Genomic DNA, 20,581 nt, shown 5'->3' with positions numbered 1-20,581 from the left:
AAATCAAAGCCCTAGGCAAAGTTTTTTCTCTGTTTTTAAATACAGTAATGCAAGTGTGTGTGCATGTGTGCATGGGAGGGGGGAGGGGATTTAACAGAAAAAACAAAATTGGCTTCCAACTTCGGCGAAACCTTACAAAATGTGACATACTCTAAACACTTGGGAAGACCTGAACTATTTTGAAATAAACAGCTTGTCTGTATTTATCAATACCAATCTAAATATTTTGTTGCACAAAAACCACGAACCCCCATCACTACCTCCACTTTGCAGATGGCAAATGGATGTGTTCAAAGCTGTGCAAGTTAAGAACATAAGTTAACATTTTCAAAGCTCCTCCCTAGCTTCGGAGTCAAACTCTCATTTTCAAATAGGGCTTTCATGCTTGGAAACCTGAATCTCTTTGGAAATCAATGAAATACATGAATGAAAAAGCCAAAAACATAGATCAGAAATCTGAGCGTAAAGGTGCATGCTCCCCCTCCCCTTTTTTTTAATGTTACCTCTTCTGAAAATCCAAGTAGATGCCTATCTGCATCTCTGGGTACCCAAATAACTTTTGAAAATTTTTCTGTATATCACTTAGGCACTTTGAAAGACCTTGGATATCCTAACTCCTTGTTCCCTCTTCTAAATACATCAGTAGTATTTTCTTTTCTAAGAATAATCTGATACATTCTCAGCACAACAGGCCATACCCCTGCTGTCAAACAGCTATCTGGAAGAACTACTACGGCACTGTTTGAGGAAAGACGTCACACACATGAGGCTCCCCAGTGTCTTCCTACCTATATTTGCTACTAATATGAACTACCTTATTTTGCATATATTCAAAGCAATTCCTCTGTGGAAAGGCTATTACTGGAATTGGAATTATTTAGAAATGACAGACGGTAGGAATGACAAGGGACATTTAGCAGTCTGCAATACCCCACGCTGTTTGCCATCTGCTATTCTAAAAGAATCAGCTGTCTCACTCCAAAGATGCAACATTTCTTCCTCAAAGCACAGGAGAAGGTAGCCCTCTCCTCTCTCGTCCTTTGGTAATTTATCCTACAATGATTTACTCTCTGTGGTTTCTTAATGATCCTTAGTAGTGCTGTATTTATAAGAATCACATAGAATGGGTAGCATCTGTCTAGATTACAAATCTGCCTCCTTTAGAAGTCATTAGCAGTAACAGTAGGGAATTGCAGCCTTGGAATTAATGGAAATGGAGGACTTGAATAGCCACTGTGTTCAAGTAGGATTGGGAAGCAATGGAGAGGCAGGTCTGCAGGGAGCTATGTCCCTACAGTAGTCATTGTGAAGTGATTTTAACTTCAGTTGCCTTACCCCAGAGAAAAGAACATTGGAAAGGGAGCTGTGCATCACCACCATACTCAGCACTGTTCAGGATTTTCTCCAAAAACATTCCTAATGCATTTCTTCCCACCTCTGAGGTAGGAAGTTGTGAGAACGCCTGAGGCAGCAAGGACAGGAAATGCAATACTAATAGAAGACTTCAACTGCCATATGCATATTGGGTAAAAGCCACATCAGAAAACAACACAAAGACCAAACATTTAGATATTATCAATGGCCATCTCATACAGCAGCTACTTAGGAAACCCTCAAGACGAGATGCAACCCTTTGCTTTGTCTTAATTAGCATGCAAGATGCAGTTGAAGAGCCTTAAGTGCTTCAGGTATGTTAGTGAACACAATACACCTGAGAGTCAATAATGCTTCAGGAGCAACAAAAGTCATAAACGCCGACCATATTTCTGCTTACCTTCTAAAAGGGGAACTACGTACAAGTGAGAAAATTCATCAAAGAAGCTAGAAGGACAGCCAAGAGAATTCAGTCTTTACAGGGAGCATGGAAGCAATTTAAGAACACTACACTGGAAGCACAAAGGCTCCAGTGCCAACTACTGCCAACCAACTATTAAGAAAGGCTTCAAAAGAGCAGAAGAAAGGAAGGGTGAGGGAGCTTATTAGAAACAAGAAGGTATCTTTCAAAAAGCTGTCACATCCGAAGTGAGTAATGCAGAAAAGAGCACAAACTTTGACAAATTCAGTGTAAAAACACAAGAAGGCAGGCCAAAAAAAAAAAAAAAAAGATAGTTTGAGGAGCAACTAGCTAAAGGAAAACTAATAGTGAATCTTTCTTGAAATAAAATAGGATCAAGGAGCACACCAGAGAATACATTACATCAGTTGTTGTTCAGGTTTACAAACAGAACACTCAAGGAAGATAAGGCCCTTGCAGAAAAACCTAAACAAATTCTTAACATCACCACTCACAGTGGAACAAACTGGGGAGATTCCTGAATGAGAATTTTCCCTTCAAATGAGCTGTCCAAAATTAAAATGACAGTGGAAGAAGTTACACAATAAATTGATAAAATGACCAGTAACAAACAAGCAGGACTACATACTATTAACAAAGAGTTCTAAAAGAACTCAGAGAACATTTGCATTATTTCAATCACTGAGTTAGAGGTATATAATCCCTCACTAAAAGCCACCTTGGTACCTGAAGCCTAGCAGGCAACACTAAATTGTTAAAATATTCTACAGTACCTGCAGGGAACTACAAGTCTGTAGGCCTTGTAACTGTACCAGACAAAAATTATCATCCACCTCAGGAAGATCAGCCCAGCCTTTTGCAAAGGGAAATGCCACCTTACAAGCCCACTGGAGTTTCTTTAGTGGACCAACATGCACATCAAAAATGGCAGCTCAGCTAATTTAGATCTCCAATGGCTTTCACAGTCCTTCACCAAAGACCCTTAAGGAAATTAAGCAGCCATGACAGAAGAAGGAATTTCTTTACACAAAAGAATAACTGTGAAAACACAGGAAAGGAAAGGAGTGAACAGTCAGTTTTTACAGTGGAGGGATGTCATCAGGGGATTTCTGCAGAGATCTGTGCTAGGACCTCTGCCATTCAACTTATTAATAGATGCCCTGAAAAAAGATTGTGAGTAATGAAGTGGGAAATATTACAATGTAGGACTCAGCTTATAGACTAAGCTGCTTCTTTGTTTCGAGTTGTTGTTTGACTGCATCATACTGATCAAGAAAAACAGATACTGCCATGCTTCAATAGTAAGTCTTACTGCATAGTGACACATGATGTTCTAAAATGCTCTTTTCATTCATATCAAAATATCTCAATTTTAAATTAGGTCTTCTTTGTGAGCAATCTAGTAAGCCACCAGAGTATCTCAGAGACAGTACTGGAGATGAGACTACAATGCATGTAAGTATACTGAAGCTGAATTCAGTTTCCCAAAGCAGTAGAACTAAATCAGCAAAGGTTTCCTTTTCTTTGTACAGGCAAAGCACTTAAGTATCTACCATATAATGAAGTTTATATAAACCCAGTTTGGGGCACAAAAGTCTTTCAGGCACATGAGACAGAGGAAAGTCGGGAAGTTACCTTCCAACAGACTGCATGATGTCCAACAGTAAAGGTGCAGCCAAGTCTGGACTAAGGTGAATGAACGTTGAGAGCACCACGATGGCCAGGCCTAGTGTTTCTTCATCATATTCTTCAAGGACAGCCCCACAGTCATGGCACCTGCAAAAAACAGTTTTAAAACAGGTATTAATAAATTTAAATCCAATTATTACTATATATACACACACATGTATATATATATCATTATGTTTTTTTTAAAAGTATTATTATTCAGTGTATTCCATTCCAAATTAATTTAGAAAAGCAATGTAGTTGTGATCTTTCTGTTGTTAATAACATAGTCCATGGCTTTCAAACACTATTACACAAAGCTTTTCACTAGCTGCACTGGCTGTTTCTACATTGATAAATAAAAGAGAACCACAGATCAGTCCTAAGTACTAGGCCCCTCATTGGTAATTACTAATTAATTCCCTGGCTCTGTACTGGTCTCAGTTAAGAGAAATCTTCTACAGTGAGGACTAGCCCTCAGTATTGTGAGCACCAGCTGGTATGTGCCACTTGGCCTTAGGTGAGGAATCAGTCCCTGGGCCGTGTCTATTTAGCAGACATAGACAACGTCAATCATAGATGATCTTTGATGAGAGCAATTTTGCATTGTCATTCCTGCCAATCATGAATTATGAAAAAAGATTATACAACTATACAGTTATACAATCTGATTGGCTCCTATAGCAGCTACACCTATTAAAGAGGAAACAAGGACCTCTCAGGGGCACAGAATCTTAGAGTTCAGACCAGTCTACAGATTTGCTGCTGAGTCACTTATCCCTCCTGAAATGCTATAAGACAACTGAGGAAGTTCTGAAATGGCTCTTTAATGTCTAATCATAAGGGGGATATCATGAGAGATGAGATAGGCTTTCACAACCATATGAAAAAGGCAAACTAATGTGGGAAACTGTTTTTTCTCAGCCTCGTAGGAAAGCTTAATCTGATGAATCAGTTGCTAACGACTCCAATGGATCGTGGTATTTTAACTTAGCGGAATTGTACAGGCAATTTTCCTGCTTTCATTACAGAAGAGGAAGAAAAGATGCCAACAAACTCATGGAAGTCAAGATTGTCTGGTCTGTATGTCAATAAGTGGTGCAAGAGCTTTGGGGAAACCACCATAAAAATGCCAAAGATGAGCCTGCCTTTGGGATAGCTCACTTTGTCACACAATAAAGTCTAGCTCCAGTCACAACCTTCACGATGGCCCTCTTTCACCAGTGATCATCTTGGAACATCCGCCTGTGTAATGAGCATAGGACCACAAACAACAACTTAGAGCTTCTCTTCCCAGTTTTTGACCAAATCAATACATGGCTCTCTGCCAAATATTCTACTTCTCCATTAAATGGGTCAGTTATGTTTAATGCTTACTTCATTGGCATTTTAACCAAATTATGTTTGTAGTAGCTTTTGAGTTCAGTGAAGCAGAAAAGCATTATAAATATTGGTAATATGTTGGTAATAGTGCTGATGGGTAGTGCCTTTGTATTTAATTGGAAAATGCATGAGTAATCAAAAAAGAGGTTGTAAGTGTTTTGTTGTTTGTTTGTTTGTTTTTAAGAAAAAGTATTTCCATGGGATCACACAGAGCCATTGGTTTAAAACAGGAAGCAGTCTCACCCATTTACACAATCAGCTTAACAAAAACAAAAAAAATTCACCTTCTGTCACCCAAACACCCTTAGCAGGCTACATACATTTTGCAATCTTACTGCATAACTGCACGGTTTCATTTGCCCTTGCCATCATTTTGCCGTGCAGACTCACATGGCCTGTTTAATTAAGAGCATATTTTGCTAACAATATTTAGAAAGCTTTTACTTATGGAAAGAAAAAAGAAAAGAAAAGGCACAGGAATCAATAATAGAATCATAAAATGGATCTCATATTTCCAAAAAGTGTACCTATACTTTACTTTGAAGTTCAATAAGTTCTTTGAAACCAACAGGAAAGCACTTACTTGTCAGTCATCACAGTGGGCTGGTCATCAGCAAATTCTTCTGGTGCAGGTACAAACATACTGACTATGCTGGGTGCTGAGAGCAGGCTGGATTTTGTGGCACCTTGAGACAATTGGTAAGAAAAAAAAAAGTTAAAAAGAAGTCTAAACTGCATTGGCCTGAAGAGCAGATGCCTAAATAAGAGCCACAATGGCTTTACACTGCACAGAAATAAGAAATATGCTTGCCTGAAAAAGGCTGTGGCACATTCCTTGCTTCTGCCAGACTATTCCAATTAGCTACAACTCTCTATTAAGAAAAAATCCTTTTAAAAAATTCTTAAAAAAGATAGTAACAAAAATTTCATGTAGACTGATGCAATTGTAACTACTTATTTTGGGGGCGGGAGGATGATTCTATAGTTAATATGAGACTGGACACCAGGAAATTTACAATCTTCCCCAGTCTCCAGGAAATTGCCTGCCCACAATTCTTGGTGACGTGAAGAAGGAAGTCAGTTCACACACCTCGGTCACGAGGTCATCAGCCTGTTCATACCATCCCTAACAAAGGCACGAGAGAAATCAAGAAAGGGTTGTTGGAAAAAATAACTCATTAAGACCTGGAAAATATTTCAAGAGCATTGGAAAGCTGATGATCAGAAATGTAGAAGCAAGTTGCTTTTGAAGGCTTGCAATGGAAAACAAAGCTGCATTTTTCAGCCAGTGGCCTAGCCACTGCAAGCACGCTGACAGCTGGTGTCCCTTTGCCCTCGGCACCATTTGTGCACTTAACTTCCAATAGATAGAAATAAATTCTTGTTTTAATAGGAAAAGCTGTGTATAACAGAAGTTTGAAACTCCTGGCTTATCTAAACGCTGCTCTCCAGGATTATACCAATACAGCACAGTCTGATAGTCTAACATCTCTCTCCAGGACAGTCTTTTTTCCTCTTAAATCCTTTGCTTTCATTAAACAGAAAACAAAAATTGCAGGAAAAAAACAACATAGAAGATGTATCTCTTTAGCTTTTCTGCTTGCAAATAAAACCTCAAAAACATGAATCAGATGCAACAGATTCATTGACAAGCCTTCAGAAAGTTGTACACCTTAGTAGCTTTAATCCAAGCCATGCCATTCATATAAGGTAACTTGTGATGATCATTTAAATTAAAATCATCTAAATATTGTTAGCAGTTTCATCCTCCAGGTCACTAAAACAGAAAAAGGGATGGAGTAATGTCTCATTTTGTTGCCATGTATAGCTGAAACGATAGAAATGGCATCACTCCTTTTCCCATACAATTCAGCTCCACTAATAAATTCAGGGAGCTCACTCATAATGATGATATCATTATGTGTATAAGCTGCCTCAAGGGGCATCTCATTTTGGAGACCCATCTATGAAAAGCTCATTTTGTAAAGCAAGTTTTAGAAGAGTTCACTGCTCTTTTAATCCCAATTCAGCCTCAGATGACAATCTGTTATCAACTTTCTTGTCAGTTCATCTATCTGCAGATTCACATTTAATGTAAATCTCTCAAACAAGGTGATCTAGGAAGTTCCCACAATATCTGAATTAAGAACATGTGGAGTATTGAAGGCTGATTTCATGGAAGAACAGTTTTACCTAATCATTTTACTAAGTATGGAAGTATGTACAGGGTTCAGTACTTCTTAACTGTCTCCTGAGATTCTGCAGGATGTGAATACACACTCCAGGAAGCCCAGAATACTGTTCAGTAATGTAGCACACCACCCATAACACAAGAAACAAGACTAGATTTGCACATATTTCTAGCCAGTCTTTTCCTTAGGACTGAGTAAAGGTTCCTCTGCCATGAATTTGGAAATTTTACTGTTGTCTTCTCTAGATGCAAGTGCTATTGCAGCATGCAAATGCTAAAAGCTGCTATAATACAGGCTACAGTTGGAATAAGACTTAATTACTTATAACACAAATGTCCTTCTCTCATGCACTCAGCAGGAAGAGAAATATGATCCAGGTGAAAAACATAAGCTGCTACTCCCTTGTAAGGATGCAAGAAAGCCTCTGAAGGAAGAGGGCTCATAAAGTTAAGAAATGAGATTTAACCACTGTCTGTGTGTTTATGGCATCTTTTACTTCCAAGTTGCCAGTTCAAGTCCAGCCAAAGTAGGTATTAGAAAGTCAGTACCTCTTACCAGTTGCCTCTGTCTTGAATGAAATGTCTTATCAGATAATTTGTCAACAGATGTTCTGCAAGATACTTGAGGACTTCAATACAACTAAATAGACCAGAATAATCACCATCATTTAATACTAACCAACAAAGTTTCTTCACAGTCTTGAGAGAGATCAGGTCAAATGAACGCTGAACTAACCTCTGACTCTTAGTGGGGGTCCTTCCAGGTCAGGGTTTAGGCAAACAGGGACATTGCAGAGCCGCTTCCCATGCTGTATCTGCTCTGTGAATAAATATAGAACTTCAGCCTCTAGCACTATAAATCTACTATCTGTTACCTGCGCTACAAGTCTTAAACAATTAAGACAACAAAACACAACAGCTAGCAGGGAAAAAAAATAAGTTAAGTCTTTAAGCACAGAAAGTGCAAAAGAAAATGAGAGGAAGAGAAATATGGAAGCAGTCCATGAAGGAAAAAGGATGCCGATTAAGTAAAACCAAAAAAGGTATTTTAGAAAAGTGTCATTAAATAAGAAAGAAAGTGCTAACTGTAAAGATTTAGGAAGAAAGGGAATATGTGAAGAGTCACAAAAAGAGTTAAGAAAATGTTTAGAAAAACCAAGACACTAGAAGTTCATGGACAGTTTGTGCCAACAGAAACTAAGCATGTAATGATTTTAATTTACAGAGAATGAGCTTTGGAAAGAGTGGTTCGAAATAAGAAATGAACAGAGAAATGATACCTACTGTCACCTACAGTTAAAAATATAAAGCATACATGAAGTGACATATTCCTGTATGCCTGCATAGCGTAAGACTACTTCATAGCTGTTATATCTCAGAAGCAGACATTTGAGAATTAATCCAAAAATTTGGTGAGATATTGAGATGACAAGTAGTCACACAGCATTTGTCCTGAAGAAAAACTGTTTTAACTGTCCAAATAATAATTTTCTTTTAAAGTTAATGGTTGAAAGAGAGACTGAGGTATTCAAAGCTTTCTGGAAAACGACATTTCACTCAGTATCACTGCACTTGGAGGACTGTACATAGAATGAACATCAGCAGGAGAAGTCACAGATGTTATGAAGAAAGATGATAAGCACGGAACAAGATTAGTAAGAGAAGGTTTCTGAGTGGTTTGAATGCTGACCTGTCCCCCTGGAAGACAGGTCAACTGTTTCTCATAGAATGAAAGTATTAAGTTATTTGTTTCTAAAACTCTGTCAGAGAAACTAGATGATACCAATTAAGTCCCTTCAATAAACACACTTATCTGCTAATAGGACAAAAATATTAGTTGCTATCATTGACAGATTCTGACTGAATGAATTAAAGATCTCATACTGAGCATGTTACTCGGCAAACTAGGGTAGAAAAAGGATAAACCTAAACTATATACCATAATTTAGGCCATGCTTCAGCCACAAGATTGAGTCTGATGGGACTTCAGAATGAAGACTCAATTAAGCAAAATTTTTTAGCTCAACTATCCACAACTGGTAGTGAGACATTCATTCAACAACATGCTAAGTTCCACATACCATTTTAAATGTTCCTTTCTCTGGGTGCATCTGGACCTATTGACGACTTCCTAAGAAGCACAGTTCTGTAATGTCACTAATAGCAAGACAGGCAATGAAACATCTAGTATCTATGTCAAATCAGCATAAATTAATTCAGTGACATCTGCCATGAAGAAAATCTTCTATTGAAGAAAAAAATAAAAAACAAAACACATGGTTCATAAGGAAATTATGTGTCTAATTCAGTTTCGTTGTCTGCTTTGCATTAATCTTAAACGGGAAAAAACAGGTCAATTACTGAATAGAAACTTCAGGCTTTCATGAGCTGGCAGAAAGGGAAATGAAACTGGTTGATATAAGGTGCAAATGTTTAGTGTACCAGCACCATCGTAAATGCATATGCAAATAAATGATTCCATGCACCAAGGATGAAATCCTGTACCTAAAAAACTCAATAGTGACACTTCCATTTCATTCAACGAGGCCAGGAATTCATCCAAATAATGTACAAAATAGTAGGGACCGCTGTACCAAAGGGGCTACATCTCAATTACTGAACTATATCAATCTACACCAGCTGAGAATCCGACACCTACTATACAATTCCATTTTAGACGTGAGCTTGATTACATCTCTCCAATGGCAGAACAGAAATACTCACTTTTTTAATATTGATTAATACAAAGAGTATTAGTTTTAAGGGAACAGAAATAAAGAACAGAGAAATGCAGCTCACCAGTATCCCAAGTGCTGATATTGTGAGGAGCACTAGACTGGTGTTCCAGCTGTCTCTTCATTAGCTGGTTCATTGTCAGAGCTCCCAAAGATCCTCTTTTCATTTGTCTGAACTGAGCTGCAAGTAAGAAATGCAAGAGTTCAGGGGCTCACACAACATGTAAAACTGCTCTTATCTCCTATCTTACCAATTAGGAAGAGAGAAACACTGACAGGACATGAATTGGTTGCTATGAAGGATCTCACTAAAGGCAATATGCACTTCTCACAGAACTATATGGGGTGAAATTCTGGCCCGTTATATATCTTAAATGACTTGGATCCAGGATCTCACCCACAGTGCCTACTGTCAGTGCCTTTTCATCACCATGTACTGAAAGCTGTTCAAAATACTAGATATCTGTGAGGTATAAGACACCACCACAAAGCTCCCATGCTGACAGGTGATAAATATATACTTGAATCTCACTTGCACATAACAGGCTGAACAAGCAAGCTCAATCTCCACCCAGCAAAGTATGGGGGAGTACTCTATCCTTGCTCACTGGAGCAAGAACGTTCACCGACTGCAAACCATCAGCACCTTTCATGGGTAAGGCAATCTGAACAGGCCTCCTAAATACGCACCACTCAGGCATAACACTGCATATTCTTCTGAAGAGTGAGGCTAGCTTGCCTTTGCAGAGAGGTCTCCACCTTTATAACTTCTCTTGTTCTACCTTTTTTTTTTCCAGTCATACTGAACAAGCATAATACATTCATTTTGCCAGCTGAGTCTGAACAATGCATTTCTGCCACTGAACCAAAAATCATTGTTCACAGAGTGAAGACAGTTTTAGACTCCAGTTAAACACTGCATGTGAAATTGTGCTTATATGCAATTCCATGCAGCAAAGCTTTTGAATATGTTGCCTTAAATATATGTTTAAGTGCTTTCCTGAATTCTTTTGAGTGTTTCCTTAAAGCAAGTGTAACAAAACAAGATCTTACAATCATTTTCATCTACAACTACATTCAACATCATTTAAAAACAGTATCAATGTAACATCAGGTAGTTTGGTTCTAAAATTCCTAGTACTAACCAGCTAAGCTTTGAAAATAAACCCAGTCTTTCACATTATTAACTGCAATGAAAAACAACTGACAAAGGATAAACCACAACTTTCCAAAAGCTTTGAGGGGTTCAGTGCCTTGGTCTTAAACTGGCTCTATTCATTTTCTAACTGAAAGTTTCAAATTTAGATAAAGCACAGAATTTCCTAGCAAAACAAATACAGGCACAGAGTAATAATAAGCACAACAATAACTTCAGTGGGAACCTGCTCACTAAAACAATTTTATTAGGAGAAGTATTTTAAGTTTTCTCTCATTATATCCTTTCAATGCATCAGAGAACATTTTAATTCTATTTTTGGTCCAAGTACAACAAACTCCTCCAACCCTGCTGCAAAGTAGTCCTTGTATAACTGAACCAAACCAAGAGACCATTCAGTGTTTGACTTCTTAAGTTATTTTGCAGCTGCCTTTCATAGCAAATTAGGAGTAAAATATAATTTCCATCGTTTCCAGGGCAAGGATTTTAAATAGATGCTTTATCAGTTTATCAAGCACAGAATTTCCTGATGAAAGAACAGCAATTAACATTAGAACTGAAAAGACTGCTTGGAGCGCAGATGACTGTCAAAATCTAGAAAATTCTCTCTTTGAATCTTCTTAACAGCTTTTATGATTGTAATTACAACTTTTCCATGCATATTTCACATTATCAGGCTATTATTAAGCAGGTTTAGATTGCCAGGGTTATTTACCTGATTTTTCAAGGACAGCTGTGACTTCAAATATTGAAGAAAAAATCCCCCCAAAAATAAACAAACAACAAAAAAAAAAAAAAAAATGCAAGCCTTGGAGACATATTGGAGCCAAGCTGGTTGCCACAGAACAGCATGTGACTTTTCCTGCCTATGACTGACCACAGAGAGGAGGAGGAAGAAAGTTTTCCTTGAAAAGACTTTTGACAGGTAACCTAACAACCGTGAGAGGACTGACGACTTTCATATATTAGCTGCTGATCCTTTCATATGTTAGCTAGTGATCTAGTCATTCATTCTTTCATTTTTGTGGAATTCTCTACACCAAAAGAGAAGTCCAAAGGCAGTTTTCTCCTATGACAACTGTTTGATGACATACGCTTTCTGTGGCCATGCACTGGCTATAAAAGCAACATTACCTATTTGTGTTACAGAAAGTGCCTTGTGCTCACAATCCTGATCACGGCTTATTATACTAAGCACTGTAAAGGCACATAGTAAAAAGACCAAAAATACTTCAATCTAAATAGAGAAGAGACACAAAGGAAGTATTAATGCCTGCTTTTTGCAGTTGGAAGCTGAGGAACACAGAAAGAAGAAAGGCATACTTACAAAGGAATTTAGGCTGCATATGATGATGGTACTATTCCAGAGTCCATGTACTGGAATTTACAGAAACACTTAGCATTCAGGGAAATGAGACAAAGATGCATCCTAACTAGCATCCCTTTAGCTAGGGGTAAATCCCATCTGGGACATTAGTAGCTAAAAAACGTTCAACTCAGACTACGAGATGCACATCACGCATAATGCTTGTGGCAAAACTGGAGAGGAAACCTGTATTCTGAGTCCTTATCTGGCATTTTCACAGTAACATCATTCTTTAACAGGCCAGATACCCCTTCCAATTAAATCAGCAGGTGCTGAATTCCAGAAATTAACAATTTTCTGTTAAACAGTAACTTTCCTACGTCAATCTGAAAGTCCCATTCAGTGAGACTATGAAGCTGATCTAGCAGCTCACTGAAGCAGGTCACCATTTTCCCTCTCTTTTCTACTAGCAACTGAGTCTTGCCCCACAAACCTCAGATGCGTGACTTGACACTATCTAGATGGACATGCTGTTCTGGATTATGTGGAAGTGTTCCGAGAAGTCTCTCCTTTTACTGCCAGCTTCTCTAAGTCAGGAAAACCAAATTTGTCAAGTTTGCCATTTCACAACAGAAAATTATGCAGCCATTAACTGCTAACATCCTGCTGACCATCAGAGATAACAGACCTAACTCTAATATCCAACACAGCTGTATTTGCAAGTATCAATATCACTCAGAAGACAGTATTTGCCATATATTATAATATATATTATTATATATTATAATATTATATATATTATTATTATATATATTATTATATATGTATTTTATATATTATAATATAATATTATATTATATATATATGATGTACAAGTGCAGCAACCAAGATACAGTCCTCAAAGCAGTGGTAAACTTACTTGATACAGAAGAGTGACTACTTGTTTCTGGCACACCTGCTTCAAGGGTTGGTGCAGAAGATGATTCTCTGGGCATTTCCAGAGTTGAAAGTCCTTTCGCAGCAGGATCTGCATACGGAAATGGTATTTAGAATAAATACATATTTTCTATCAGTTTTCTGCCTGGATGCCTTTTTCATATCTTTTCAATCTTCCTTTTACAATCTGGCATTCTCCATAGTTTTAAGATGATTCAGTGTGTTGTAATTATTAAAGAGGCACAGGGGTCTATTACTTAAATCACTGTTCAAAGGAGTCATGTATTTATGGCTCAGAGTTCAGAATTAATAAATGCACATAGAAATCAATTTTGATCCCACTCAGAGAGTGACCATTAGGACCACCAACACAGAAATAAGAGATGTACCACTGATGTAAACCTAGTTTAAGTGATAGATTTGCACTTTTTGAAAGCTTTATCTCCAATGGTTTTCATTCAAAAGGTTGCTGACTTAGCAGTTGATCATAAAAATTCAAAGAGAAGGATTCATTAAACAAATGCACTCTTAAAGCTAATGTTTTATTTTATGATAACAGACACTGTCAATATGGAAAGAAGAAAGCAAAAAAGTATTCAAGTATTGCTGCCTGATTTCAACATATCCAATACAAAATTAACATGCATTTGTTTTGTAGAAAGTCTCATGCAGGGAACTCTGGACCCTAGAATTGTTCACTTGAAGAAACAACGCATTAGGATATTTAATTCATAGATCAGAAGCCTTTCCAAACCATATGCAAATATAATAGGCTGTCAAAGCTTGCATAAGACTTCAAAATTATAATTGGCAAATTATAATGGTGATATTAAGGCTACATAAATGGATTACAACAGATATGTACTCAAATAACCTAATCAATACAGATAAACAAAGCAAAACAGAACTTATAAAGAGATAAACTGTCCAAATCACTGAATAACCTAGTTATCTGAATTGCCTGTATCAACCTACAACATCCACAAATACTTAATGAGTCATTGTGAATGTTTTATGCTTCTCTTGGATGATGGATGCATGTAACTAGACAACTATCACATGAGTAAAAGTTATAATTCTAGGTTCCAGAGGTGTGTCAGAACTGGGGCAGCCTTTCCTAGCACAGTTACAAGGATGTTAACAAACTTATACACAAAAACTAGTCCCTTCTGATATACTAGTCAAAAAAACATTTGAGTCTAAACATGCTGTACTATTATGGCCATTATTCTCTAAGAACCTATGTGGAAGGTTCAAAGGCTTTTGCTTTTTATTTGTTTTACAAAGCTGCAGGGGTTCTTTAGCTTACTAGTACCACAATGGAACAGCATAACTGTGATCATACTTAATGATTTGTCCATGCAAAATTGGAATATCACAATTTCATGAATCTTAGTAAGAAATTACAGTACAGTTCCCTCCAAAGTGATTAAGAAAGAAGTGATGTCAAGAATACAAAAGTATTACTCCTCACTTTACTGGCAACGAAGAACTGAAGCCTGAGGAATGTTTTCTTTTTTATATTAATAGCAAAAGTGACTGATAAAATTTCAGTAACTGAAATCTCCTGAAATAAACAGCCACAGAAGTAAGGAGTCAGCAGAATACACTTACTGAAATTATTTTTGACATATCTAATTGGAATCTGAATGAACAGCTAAAATACACTCCTTTTCCACCTGAAAAACTAATCAAATCCTGCACTGAAATGACCTGCGCTAACTAGGGATACACGGAAATACTGTATGTTTTTCCCCATAAGCTATGCTTTAACTTTAAATCTTTAATAAACAGAAGCCTTGTAAACTTTGTAGATATTCATGTACAAAGAAGGTTGAAAAATTCTTCAGTGTATATAAAAAAAAGAGAGAGTAAATCTCTCATCGTAAAGGCGAACTGAGTCAGTTCCAACTACTCTTAGTTGTGAAGAGGTCTACAGCCTGCCCAGTTTAGATCCAGTTTGCTTTCTACTGCCTTTTGTCTGCAGAAGAAAAGTCCAGTCCAAAAACACTACATACAAAAGATAACTAGTGTAGCATGGACTAGATTAAGAGGTTTTAAGGATAAAAGGCACAAATAGGACAATTTTTCTGATATCCTTAATATATGGCGTTTCAATCCCTAACTTTGATGTTAGGGTCAAAAATTTTGTGATTGAGCTTGAACTTCCTTTTAAATGGATCCTTGCTTAAATCAGTTACTGTTTATCTAGTACATTCCCATGACAGTTTGTATCAGCAGTAAGGAACAGAAACCCTGAAAGTATTCAGTGAGCTCAAATCACATCAGCTGCTCTATAGACACCTGTCTCTATGCTGGTCTACTGCTAAAAGCTTCACACAATATTAAGCCTTTTGATGGTATCAGTGGTTGAGCTCACCTGCCTCCTTCTGCTCTCCCAGCTTGTCTAGGATGTTAAAGGAAATGTCCAAGTACTCTCTCTGAATAGCACTCACAGCAATCTTCCTCTGCTTCCTCTGGCGGGGAACAATCTGAATCTTAAATTCTGACTCCTCAGCCTCCTCTTCCTGTTTCTGCTCCATGTTCTGTTCAGTGTCAGACTCTGTGTTGGTGTCGAGTTTATCGCTTTCTATTTGGTTTTCAGAATCCTCAGGAACTTTAATAAGGACTGTTTTGACATTTGGGCTTGGAATTGCACCACTAGGTCTAATTTCCTCCACACTGAACTCAGAGTTATCATCAAGGGACATTTCTGGAAGGGCAAATGACTTCTGCAGTAGGTCCCTTTTCTGCTTCAGTGTTAGTGAGTTCCCACAGGACACATCCTGAAGTTCCTCTGGCTTAGCTAAATCTGAAGAGTCCTTTCGATCTCTGGGAGAAGTGTAAGGAATCTCCTCTTTTCCTGCTGAAGCACTGTTGCTTGCATCCTTAAAACTGAAGTCTTTGGAGCAATCTTCAATGCTGAACTGGACCAAAGGGGTTGTGCTGAGGCTGAGTGCAGAGGTATTGATAGGAGTTGAGGGAGACGACACAGCAGTTTTGCCAGAGACTTCATCATTTAATTGGTTTGTTGTTTCTTCTTCTTCATCACTCTCCACTATTCTAAGTGGAGGAAGTGGTTCAAAGACTAAAGAGTCACTGTCTGAAGTAGAGAGTACTGAACGCTTTTCAGGACCTGATGTTGAGTCAGAGGACAAATCGATCAGATCTAAATCCTCCTTGGGACCGGAAGGTTTAACCGGAGAGTCCACTTTCACTTCATAGGTTTCCATGCAGTTTAACCTGACTTCTGGTATGACAGGTCTTCTTGTTTCCTGAAAACTCTCTGTAGGAGGGGGATTTTCTTGTGCTTCTGTATTTTCAGTTTTGGTAGAAGAATTCTGCCGAGGTCGTCCATAATCGTTCTGCCTGTGCATGGTGTAAGCAGCAGGGACAGGTGGTTTCTCTAAGTCACATCGGTCTATGCAGGACTTCCTACGATGTTCATCTAAAGTAAACAACAGGGAGTCTGCGTTCCCTATATCAAGAGATTTTTGTTTTAGAGAGCGCAGTTTTTTTTTCTGAATGCTTTCTTCTCTCACACAGCGTAGAATACTGTCTTGTAAGGCCCCCGTCTCTCTATATTCAGCCAGCTCTATTTCACCTGATTAAAACAGAGAGAGCTGATACTATCTCAGCTGGAGACTTTTGACAGGTATGTTCATTTTCATCTCACAATTCAGCACATCACCGGCATTTCAGATAGAAAGCCAGTACTAGTCACATATCAGTCAAAATTCCTGAAGATCTGTTTTAACCTCAGAGTCACATCACATAGATTTTTACAATGAACAACAAAAATGCTACTATATCAATACTTCGACTCATCGTGGACAGACGTACACTGAAAATAGTCCACTTGATCTTATGCATCAAACAGAACATGGCACAGAACAGTAATTTCTGCAGCCATTTGAGATGGCTGCATTATGCATGAGAGGTGAAACAAAAAATGAGTTACACAGATAACCTCAAAGAGTTTTCAATATAATCTTTGATTAACAGCACCGTGCACAATGTATATTAGAGTTATTTATGGCAGCACAGGTATGTTTAACCAGGGTGCTTCTAATTCAAGAAGTAAGGGTAATTAATAGCAGTGAGGACATGGCAGCACAAGCTTCAGGACAGACAACTGTTCAGAAAATTATTCCTCCAAAAATCTTAGTTGCTAGTCACTGCCGGAGTCTCTCATCACAGAGTCATAGCTTCCCCATCTTAGTAGGGGTAAAGTGAGTGCAAGTCTGCCCATTGCTGCTACCACTGGACTTCTATTCTGCCATGTGAACATTTTAAAAGGTCACCATTATCATTAATGACATGTTTTCAAGTAACGCATAATATCCCTGACCATTATCAACCACATATTTCAAAACACTCCACATATTAATCACCATGTGAAAAAGTAACAAGAAAAGTTAAAGTAGATGTTTATTCTAGTCAGAATGTTTTTCTCTCCATGTAAATATTTGGAAGGAAAAAAAAAATAGAGGAGGGAAGCTCTTTGATGCTTTAATCCTAATTTTAGGGTGTTCATTTCAGAATCCTAAATCTATAAACAGAATCCTTTCTATCTTTGGAAATCAGCAATTGACCCTTCTATCTAGTGGAAAAACTAGCATATTTGTAGCAACAAAAATCGCTTGAGTTTCACACAATGAAAAAACAAATTTCTGTGAAAAAAATTAATTTGAATAAAAATTTTCAACCAAACAGTAAAGATTACAACAAGTCTTCTTAAGAAATTTTCTGATATTCAAAAGAGCTTAAGTTTTCAGAAAGCAACAGTTGATTTTACATGCTTTCACGAAACATGTTTACATATTTCATTTTGGAGTGTCTATTTTGTGACTCCTTTAAGAGAATTCATTTCAGAGAAATGGAGAGTACCTCCTGTCAAAAATCAGAGAGTCTTTGCATTTAAATTATGCAACGCAACAAACTTTTCAAAAAAAAGGTGATAGCTTGAATCTAACATGTATTTCTACATAAGTTTATGCTGATAAAAATTCATACTTCTCTGAGCATTCATCTCAACTGGTTGATATTTCACCATTTTGCTGCCACCAATTCTTTTCAGTCTTGCAAAGAAAGTTTGAGACTCTTTATTGCAAGGTCCAGTTGGTGTATCGTGAATATCAGATTCATCAAAAACACTGTCTTCCTCTGCTGGAGAAAGAAAAAACATTAATACTCTTAAGAGAGTGCAATTCCTTGAATGAAAAACGGTCTATATAACAAATCCTCAGCTAGTTTTAACTAGCTTTGAATTGGAAAACGAAGAATTATCTGAAACTGGCAAAGGATATAGTTGGGATATGCATTTCTGCAATTCTTGTTACATTTTGAATTTTTAAGGTCTGAAAGGACAGAGATAAATGGAAAAATGGGATAGAATGCAACAGAAGTATGCCAAAACTTTTACCATGCTAATTTGATTTTCTCTACTAATAAGACAACAGATTCTTTAGAAGGAAGAACAACAGTAAATCTGGACACTGACTTTAGTATACAACTGGCTATAGTGCTCAATAAGAATTAATACATTGAAAGAGAGAGAAATTAGTGCAAGAACTACAAAGAGAGTAATGAACTAGCGAAATAGGAAAGGGAAAATAAAATGGAAGTTATTTCGTAGAGTTCTGCATGAATGGTCTTAGGACCAGTTTTAAATATTTCAATGAGCCACTGGGAGAGAAAATAAGGGAGCGTGTTATTAAATCTATAATACAAAAATACAAATATGACCAATATGACGAGGATCAGAATAACAACTGAGAAGAAATAGATAATCTTGGGAAGCCAGTAATAAAATGAGATCTAACTATGAATGAGATCTAACTATGAATAATGCGATTATTGATGTAGGATGTAATAGCAAAACATTACGCTCCAATTTGAGATCTTGCAGTTGGAGATGTCAGGGAGGAAGAAAGATCCAGATCTATTCATCCATCAAATAATTACCATATGTCACTTGAATGAAATGAGTGAAAAAAGGAAAAATCCAAGTCCATCATGTGGCATGTGAGGCATCTCCAAGGAAACAAGAAACACTACTAGGACATTAAAGAAAATAAAGCACTCAAGAGAAGAAGCAAGACGACTTTGCCTTGTTTATTCTGGTAAACAAACATTGAGAGAAAATGTGTTAGACGTCTAGGAATGAAGAGGAGACAAGTAAGCCTAAGAGTAACAATGGCTTAAAACCAAGGACATACACTAGACATTAATATAACTGAAACTGGTGGAAAGTTTCTATTAGATGTGGAATTGTGGAACAGCCACCTAAAAGCATCAAGGGTAAGAAACCCAACTGATAAGATAAAATCAGAAAATTAACAGAATTAGTTAATAATACAGATTTCTGCAGGGACTGGGCTTAATAAGATGGGAGATCACTTTTAGCTCTGTCATATGTATCAAATATTTCCCCTCCTTCTCACAGGATTCATCATCAGCTCTACAACTATCTGCACACTTGCTATGACCTCAGTCACAAAGTGTAGCAGAAAAATTAGGACAGAGGTTCAATACTGGGAAAATCTACCCTTGGCACAGGGATTCTTGCTGCTTAGTAACAAAATTCTCATGCTGACCATTTAAATATCATCTCTAATGGTGACAGCACCTCACATACTACCTAACTAGAAACTAAACCAGCCTTCTTAAGAAAGATGAAAGGGGCTTCAGCTTTCCACATGCCTATGGAATGATGCTGGCTCCTTCTTGCAGATGGAAGAAAACTTCCCTACATCCTCTTTTTGCCCTTCTGTACAACTTCAGCAAAGGAGGAGATTCACTCCTTTGATTAAGTCAGTGTTTATAAAGTAAGAGTCTTACCTTTTACAGTCCTTTACCTCTGAGCAGCCCCAAACCCTTCATAATAAGCTTTGGGCACCCTACCTTAAACACATGGAAACAGTGACGAAGTGAGACAAAAGGCCACTCAAGAAATTACTGTCAGATACTGGATTGAAACACCAGATTTTCTAAACCTAATTTGGTACTCACTGAACAGCAAGCTGAGTATCTATGCACTTCGCTTAGTTTTGGAAACTTCTCAGAATCAATCTAGACACTGAATCTGTTTTATAAATGTGTTACTACTACCCTCAACATTCTGAAATCACCCTAAATAACTTCTGTAGCTTGAAGCAAAGACAAATTCATGGCAAGTTCACACTTAACCAAAGCCTCTTAATCCTTCTCTATCAATATAAAATGTTCATGTGAGCTAGAATATGTAATGCATCATTTACATCCATTTTAAGGTTGTTTTAATTTGCTAGAGCCGATTGATATGTTCTTCAGGTAAACAAAATTTCAGGTCTTTGTTCTGTTGGGTATCTTTTCATTGAGCAAAAAGCAGCAAAAGGGAAAATGTACTGATATGCATAAAAGGACAGAG

General features: G+C 37.4%; 1 protein-coding gene across 10 annotated transcripts in view; it reads right to left on the bottom strand.

The window, feature by feature from the left end:
- The window catches only part of UNC79 (unc-79 homolog, NALCN channel complex subunit), a 107,021-nt gene that overhangs the window by 33,349 nt on the left and 53,091 nt on the right, over positions 1-20,581 (bottom strand). For 8 of the 10 annotated variants that reach the window (XM_062576171.1, XM_062576173.1, XM_062576176.1 and 5 more), the window contains 7 exons: positions 18,187-18,339; positions 15,551-16,774; positions 13,154-13,261; positions 9,837-9,953; positions 7,774-7,857; positions 5,430-5,532; positions 3,431-3,571 (listed from right to left, as the gene is read on the bottom strand). In XM_062576171.1, the coding sequence (XP_062432155.1) occupies positions 3,431-3,571; positions 5,430-5,532; positions 7,774-7,857; positions 9,837-9,953; positions 13,154-13,261; positions 15,551-16,774; positions 18,187-18,339 (1,930 nt within the window). The remainder of the gene's footprint in view (positions 1-3,430; positions 3,572-5,429; positions 5,533-7,773; positions 7,858-9,836; positions 9,954-13,153; positions 13,262-15,550; positions 16,775-18,186; positions 18,340-20,581) is intronic. The other 2 variants (XM_062576174.1, XM_062576172.1) reach the window with 2 other exon arrangements.

Source organism: Rhea pennata, chromosome 5, assembly GCF_028389875.1.
Source record: "Rhea pennata isolate bPtePen1 chromosome 5, bPtePen1.pri, whole genome shotgun sequence".
Lineage (NCBI taxonomy): Eukaryota > Metazoa > Chordata > Aves > Rheiformes > Rheidae > Rhea > Rhea pennata.
The sequence above is the reverse complement of the archived record's forward strand: the minus strand, read 5'-3'. Positions and strand labels throughout refer to the sequence as shown.